Consider the following 8,280-nt stretch of genomic DNA (forward strand, 5'->3'; position numbering starts at 1 on the left):
TACATGAGCTAGGAATGTGTGACACTCCTTTCGTAGATATTTCTGGGCTTTAGTGCACGAAATGATGTGAAGGTTCGTGATGAGTTTGTCGTCGTAGATAACGAGGGCTTCACCATTTTGCAGATTGAGGCGAATGGCTTTTTCGTAACAAAGAATATCAGCACAATGAGGACTTAGCCAATCCATTTCGATGATGACATCAAAGTTTTTTACGGAGACCAACATAAGGTTGATTGGAAAGGAATAGTCGTTTATAGTGAGGGTACAACCTATGAATACGTCGTTAGTGCTCTTTTTCTTCCCATTAGCCATCTCAACAGTGCATGTTTTATTTGGTGGTTAGGGTTTATGTTTGAGTACGTGTTTGAATTTATGACTAAAAAAAGTCCTATCCGCACCACTATCAAAGAGAATGCATGCATAAGAGTTGTTGAGGAGGAACGTACCCAAAACTATGGTGGGATCTGCTACTACCTCTTCCTGGCCCATTTCTAGCACTCTCCCTGTGTTGCCATCATCTCTTGTCTTAGGTAAATTCCTCTTGTAGTGCCCAGTTTCACCACACCCATAATAGGTCTGACCTATTCCAACTACGAGAGTTGGAGCATTAGGCTGTGCAGGTGTTTTGTAGAAGATGGCTGTATGCCCCTTCCTATTGTAGTTGGTGCACTGCATCTCTCGACAAGGCCCATGGTGGTGGAAGTTGCATTTGTTGCATCTCAGGAGGTTCCCAGCGTATCGACTAGGAGGTGCCTGTGTAGTAGAAGCAACTTCAAGAACAGTAGCAACATGAACTGCCACTATTTGTTGCTTCTTCGAGGGCTCTTGAGACGTTTGTCCTTTCCTTTTGTTCCATAATTTCTTCTTTCCACCGCCTTTTTTAGGTGGTTCGGGAGGGGCTCACACGGAATCTTGGCGATCTCTGTGATCTATTAATATATGTGCCAGGCGTTTGGCACTGTCAAACGTGGGTGGATTGGCAGCTAGGAAATTTCCTTGCGTCTGGGGAGTTAGTTTTCATATGTATCTTTCCACCTTCTTGCTTTCCGGCGTGACCATCCCGGGACACAGAAGAGCCAGGTCACTGAACCTAGCAATGTAAGCGGCAATATCGGAGCCATTCATCTTCAGACTCCAGAGCTCCTGCTCCAGTTTTTGCATCTTGCCCCTCGGGTAGTATTCCGCTAGCATTTGTTCTTTCATATCTTCCCAACTCATTGCATTGGCTATTGGGAGAGTCAGGGACTTGACTTGGCTGTTCCACCAAGTAAGAGCTCTGTCTGTGAATGTATACACAACAAACTTCACCTTGCTAGACTTGGGGCACGCACAGATTTTGAATATTGATTTGGTCTTCTCAAACCAACACGTTAAGGCTATGATACCTCCAGTGCCATTGAAGGATCGAGGTTTAGCGTTCGTGAAGTCCTTATAGGAACACTCTTTAGGGTGTCCACGACTATTTCTGTGGTTAGAAGGATTGGCACCACTACCCACCCTGCTAGTGCCACTTGCATTGATTTGTGACATAACGGCAGCCACAACGGCTGTTACTACTGCTTGGAAGACAGTAGGATCATAGTGAGTAGGTGGTGGCGGTGGTGGATTGTTGTTCTTTCTGTTGGACTTCTTTGGATGCATCTTTCTCTAAAATTATTTAATACAAAATGATGATAAGTCCTCTATAGTGGTCATGAGTTAGGTGATATTGAACAAGGTATATCTTATCCTAACAGTTATAGTGTTTTATTAAGCGATTTACAGTGGAAGTCTACTAATACAAGTAAACAATTGCCATGAAATTTATGGCAACACTTGGAATGAATTTGTATGATATGATTTGTGCCTAATCCCCCTATAACCACATAGTGTACACAAATTATATATAACTAAAACCAATATGATATGATTTGTGCCTAATCCCCCTATAACCACATAGTGTACACAAATTATATATAACTAAAACCAAATAGACCTTCGACTAAGTGATCCTACTCTAAGTCCACAACCAAACAAGGAACAGGAAGTAAAGTTAAATGACCTACTCTAAGTCTATAAAATCTTATTTATATATAACGTATATGTATACACTTAGAAATTATAGATCTATCAGTATGAGTTCTTTGTTTTCACGTGTTTGGCTCTAGTATTGTAGTGCTATAAAATGCTCCTATATTATTTTAACTGTATGTTCGGTTCTATCGTTTCCTTTGTATGGAGTTTTGGTAAGTTTTAGACTTGCTGCAACACCACAATCACTCTCAAACACATGTTGGTCGTATCTCAAATAAATATAGTTGATAAGGCTATATTTATCCCAGATATGATTACATAACTATCCAGGTTTAACATTAGTGTCCAAAATCTAAATAATTTTGTTTTGTTCTTCTAGTGATACTGTTTCTAGTATGTATGTATACTTTTATACTTCTTATAAAATACTTAGATTTTAAAAGTATACTTTTAGTTCATAGTGCTTTGGCCCCATAGTGTTTATAGTTATATATCATGTAAAGTTTGATATACTTAGTTCACTATAAACAATGCTCTGATATCAATCTGTCACACCCACTACTAGAAAACAGCCCTTTAATGACGCGCAAACAATGACACACAATGATAGAGGACACGCATTTGTGCGTGCCCTAAAAATTAACGCCAGCTTTCCAAAATATGAAGGATAGAGGACACGCATTTATGTGTGCCCTAAAATTAGTGTCCAACAAAAAAAATTAAAAACACGGAGGGCACCTACCATAAAAGAGCATGTCGTGTGGAATTGTCGCTTTATAATTTTTTTCATGAACGCACGTTCTCCAAATTTTTAATAGCTAAGAGGGGAATGAAATACCAAAAAATTAAAAATCTCGCCTGATACTCTCCTTCTTCTTCGTATGTTGTGAAATCCTCTTCGATCAAAAGAAACCCTAAAAGCATTGTGTGGGTTCCTGATATGTAATTTTTAGTTGTGAAGTTCTTAAAATCATCTTCGATTAATTGAAACCCTAAAACCCCTTTGAGCACCTTTTGATGCTTGTTTCCCTTACGTATCAGGTACAAAAGTCAAAGGATTCATTGGTTTCCGGGCCAATTTAGCCTTTGAAACCATCTTCCGTTTAACCTGCCACTACAAATAAAATGTTATTTAGTGGCATACATTTATAATGTTATATATTTGATGTGCCACTATATCATATTTCTAGTGGCACATTTTATATGCCACTATAAAAAATAATAAATTTAGTGACAGTTAACATTTTATGTCATTAATATTTATAATTATTAGTGGCATAATGGTTTAATATGCCATTAAAAGTAACATTTTGTTATATAATATAAATATACAACTTTTAGCATAAGAAAAGTAAATTACAGAACTAGTCCCTAATCTTTCAAAAAATTACAACTTTGGTCAGTTTTCCATAATTGTCTATTAATTTGATTCCTAATTTATATAAGGTTAATTTCTACAAACATTGTTCATATATGGCTTATCATGTTATATCCTTACATAGTTTAATGTGCTAATCACATTAACGTATTTTGGTATTTTCTTATTCCCCCCTTACAAATTGACAGTTTTACCCTTGTTCTCTGTTTTACATTTTAACTCCCCCACTTTTAAAACCCTTACCAAGTAACGTTCCAAACAATCAGCTTTTTAGCACGCCATCGCTCTGCTCCACCGTTAGCACCGTCCTGCTATATCGTCGTCATCGCTGCCTACTCCAACGCCATTTTGGCATTCGTCCAATGTCATCGTCGCATTCATTCACCATCTCTAGTCTTGACTTCAATTTGGTAATATGGATAATGATTAAGATTTTACCAGCTCTTGTATATTGAGTTAATTTTTCATCTTCCAATGCTAGATTCAAATTCTCCCAACATACACATGTAACACTCGGATATTGTAACAACCCGAAACTTTTTCCGTTTTCTATTATGCATTTCCGTTAATGAAATTTCAGATCCGTTAACTTTCCGTCAAAATTTTGGTTTAATAAAATAATCTAGTTATGCTTAAATAAATTGTTTACGAGTCGGAAACAAAAATCGCGCATGAACCTGAAAATCTCGAAAATCAACATTTCTGGTCTAAAGGGGAATACGACCGTAAACTAGGTTTACGGCCGTAAACTCGTTTACGACCGTAAACCCTGTTTACGGTCAGTGATGAGTGGCCCCCACTTTCACCCTATAAATGTGATGCCTCCGACTTCATTGGGACGTTTTTCTGGCCGCATTCTCTCCTCCTCTCTCTAAGGTTCTTCAACCGTAAACTCCTTAAATCGCATTTAAGCTCCGGGAAACATCGAAAAACACCTTTTGGAGCACTTTGGAGCATCTGGAATCACACCTTGCATCGAAATCAGCATTCAAAACCTCGTTTTCCGAGTTTACGGTCCGAGCTTCAAAGACCGTAAACTCAGTTCCTGAGTTTACGACCGTAAATTCAGCCACCTGCTGAAACTGTAAACTCATTTCAGAAACCGTAAACCCATCTTCAGGAACCATAAACTCGAGTTCTAAGGCTGTAAACTCATTCCTTCGATTCAAACAAGTCTCGGTAACATTCCTCAACCAAATTCAAGTGTTTTCCGACACTTTATTCATCGAAATCGCTAATTTAGTTGCATATATGTATTTATTTGACAATAGGATTTCGTTAAGTGTCATGTGCAACAACTCGAGGATCTTCATTTCAGTCAACGATTTCACGCACCAGCTGTGAGTTCATACCCCTACATTTTTCCGCAATTTTTTTTATGTTCTTAGGGGGGAATACAAGCTAAACATAAATGTTTTCTGAAAATACACATAAAACTTATGCAAAATTTCATACTTTATTTTCCTTTTGTACTATGTCGAGCATAAGGGACATTTTCACGAAAATTGCATAGTTTTTACGGATTCGATATTCGCTTCATTATTCACACAAACTATAATCGATATAGTTGGGAATTTTTCTATGAACTTATCAAGCATGAAAACTTTCTCTACTAAACATATGCACCAGAACAGAAACCATTTACAGTTTATATCATTGTTTTATCATGATTTTTCATAACTGTAATTTATCATTATACGTGGTATACACTCGGATTTCCATTATGGTAGAACGTTACTGCTTTACTTGTAAACTAGATTGTACGATACTGTGAGGCGCTACTTCATTACTGTACCCTTAGGTGTACAGGGATAAATCCTACCACTGTATAACCAGAGTCTCCTAGAGAGAGAGCGTGAGGTTTGTGAATAGATCTATTCGGGACTGACAATCCCACATCTGGACGGTTAGCTACAGTTTGGCGGGCACACCTAAGATGTACAAATGTCTTTTAACGTCAACGCCTGAAGAACGTTGGAAAGGTCTTTAGTCATATCAAGCATGGTTATACGACTCACATTATGTATAAATCACTGATAGTTTACCAACCTGGTTTTCTTCAATAGTTTTATTTATACCAAATAGAACTAAACACACTATGCATACTGGCCGAGCCAGGGTTTTCAAAAACCGAATCATTTATGCTACGGTTTTACATTTAAATACGTATACTTCATGATTAGCTTTAGCTAGTCACATGAAGTAGTATTTTGCATATCTATTCGATTTTCAGAAACAAACATTCATGGTTGTATACGAAATCGATCACACTACGTTTTTCACTAAAGAAAATATCGGATTTTCTTGGAACTACATAATCATTTCGGCTCGCTTATCAATAAGTTTTCATTACAAATTACTGCTTATGAATTCACCAGCTTTATGCTGATATTTTTCAAACTGCTTGTATTCTCAGGAAATCAGTAGATAAGTACTTGTTGGATTTTCGAGGAACCGAAGCATTTAGAGATTTAAGTTTTTATTTTGTAAAACTATTGGATGTATTTCAAACAGATGTAAGCATTTTATTCAAATATTCACCGTAATGGTTGTGTTGCTATGATTGTTGTTATTCATTGGTTGTGATACTATACATGACGTCTTCCACCCCGGAATGTTTCCGCCAACGGTTTCGAGGTGTGACAAATATACGATCCATTAATATGACCCTAAGGATTTCGGTTAGATTTTCACTAGAGGCAAGCACATGTACGTCAAAATCGGGAGACCTAGTTCCCTAAATTAGTTTCATGTTTACGACTTAGGAGTCGAATCATATAATTTAATGCAAAACAAATAACTAAATTGTTTCTTTTTTCAGACACCGACAACCAATTCAAGGTGAACTCTGTAAGATACAGTAATCTAGATCGAACCACCATTTCTGTTTCTACTGCCTACCAGGTGCTCGTCATAATGCCAGATTGCTCTTTGTCAAACACTATTATTGATTTTGCTCCTCATCTTTACATGTGTTGCAACGTAATTTTTACTTATGAACTTAAAGAAAGCTATATTTGAAAATCAGAAACCACGAACTTCAATTTGATCACATCCAACACAATGATCACCTATTTTTTAAAGACAATAAACATGAATTCGGGCAGTTTTTTGCACATCGGGCAGTTCTCGATGAAGAATATTGGATAACAACATGTCTTAGGGTAGAAACCCACTTGGAAGATAGGAAAGATGATAGATAACAATAATAAAATATATAAAAATGTAAAAAGAAGACATGAATTCAACTTATGCTAAAGAAAACTAATAACACATATTTGTTGATACTTACTGGCTACAGAAGGAAATTTACAGAGCAAGTAACATCTTTATTACTTTTTTGCCCTCGATTATATATATTTACAATATTAATTCACATTTATTTCCACTTGATTAGGAGCTTAACGCGCTAAAATGACCGTGTGAAAGTAAACAAGGACAAAAAAGTGCATACATTGTCACGGTATATAATCTTTCATCTAATTTTGCTTTCCATTTTATTATTTGTTTAGCTTATTATTCCTTACAATATTAGGTGAAGAAAGAACATGGGAATAAGAGACAAACTGAATTAAAAAGTGTAGTTGGAACCCTTGATGTCAGCATCTGACCCTTCTTGCATGGAGAGACCTTTTCAGGGTTAATTTGGTAAAATACCATTTTGATTGACAACACGATTTCCAACTAACCGACCAACTTTCACATGTTTATATCTTTGTCCTTCGCCTTGATGCCACTTGTACCATCTCAATTGATAATGTAGAGAAACAAACAGGAAATTTGTACTCTCATTTGGATCTTCTTCCAGCATAACATATAAAGGACCCTGAGGCCAAAGTAATTGACTTTCTTCAAAGTTAAGTCCCTCTCCCTTTTAATTGTAACTCAATTTTGAATTAATTTATAGCCTGAAGATTGGGATGTTAGTCTTTTTTTTCTGGTTTGCTCTTTATATTAAATATTTTATAATTCTCATTATTCTTATTTCTTTATATTTTAGGCTGAAAAGGCGGCATTTGAAGAGCTAGAAAAGATAAAGGAGGAAGAGGTATCAAATCTTTTTGTTCAGTGTTTCTTATATTCATATAATTATGTATTACAACGTCATACTTTCATTTATTTATTACAACATTATGCTTTAAAAAATTCAAAAAATTATAGATTGTTAATTCAAAGTAAAATTTCTTAATAAGTAAAAGAATGAAAATACCATGCATTAACTCTTTATTTTTTTGTCCCCCTTTTAGGAATCAAAGGATGATCTGGTTGATTCTGATGTAAGGCTTTCTCTGACAACTTTTATTATTATTATTATCAATAAATTAAATTTTGGATTTTAAATTTGTTAAATGTTATGTTTTTTTTTCCTGGTTCGTAATGATAATTTTGAATCAGAAGATGGGGAAGAGGCTGATTAAAACAATGTTAAGGTAATTTTGATGAAATAGCATTATGCTTTTATTCATTTGTTTATTATAGCAATTATAGCCCCTTTTGAGAGGGAAATATTGTAATAAATAAATAAATAAAAGTATATTGTTATTTATTGCATATGTTCTTTTTGTCTAAACACCACCAATTATCATTCTTCTTTTTGTATTTATGTATGCATGATGAGCTATAGAGAAGGCTTTTTTGAGCGGTTAGAGTTTAAGATTTTTTTTTTTCAATTTTACTTTTAAGTTGAGTTTCTAGGGCTTTTTTTAATAGAGATTATTAAAAATATGATATGTACTGCATATGAGATTTTCTTAACCTTGAATTGAGAATTCCATTGGTCTTTTTATTGGAATCTGTTGTGGTGGATTGGAATTGGAATTGAATGGATACACACACTTAATAAAAAAAACAAACATCATTCCAACCCATGCAAAGCATGGGCACCTACA

General features: G+C 35.5%; 1 protein-coding gene across 1 annotated transcript; it reads right to left on the reverse strand.

Moving 5' to 3' along the window:
• Positions 1 to 1,017: 1,017 nt before the first annotated feature.
• LOC111898942 (uncharacterized) lies at positions 1,018 to 1,641 on the reverse strand. Its single transcript, XM_023894824.1, has one exon. It carries the CDS (start codon positions 1,639 to 1,641, stop codon positions 1,018 to 1,020), a length of 624 nt encoding a protein of 207 aa, XP_023750592.1.
• Between the last annotated feature and the right edge of the window lie 6,639 nt (positions 1,642 to 8,280).

The sequence above is a fragment of the Lactuca sativa genome, chromosome 4, assembly GCF_002870075.4.
Source record: "Lactuca sativa cultivar Salinas chromosome 4, Lsat_Salinas_v11, whole genome shotgun sequence".
NCBI lineage: Eukaryota > Viridiplantae > Streptophyta > Magnoliopsida > Asterales > Asteraceae > Lactuca > Lactuca sativa.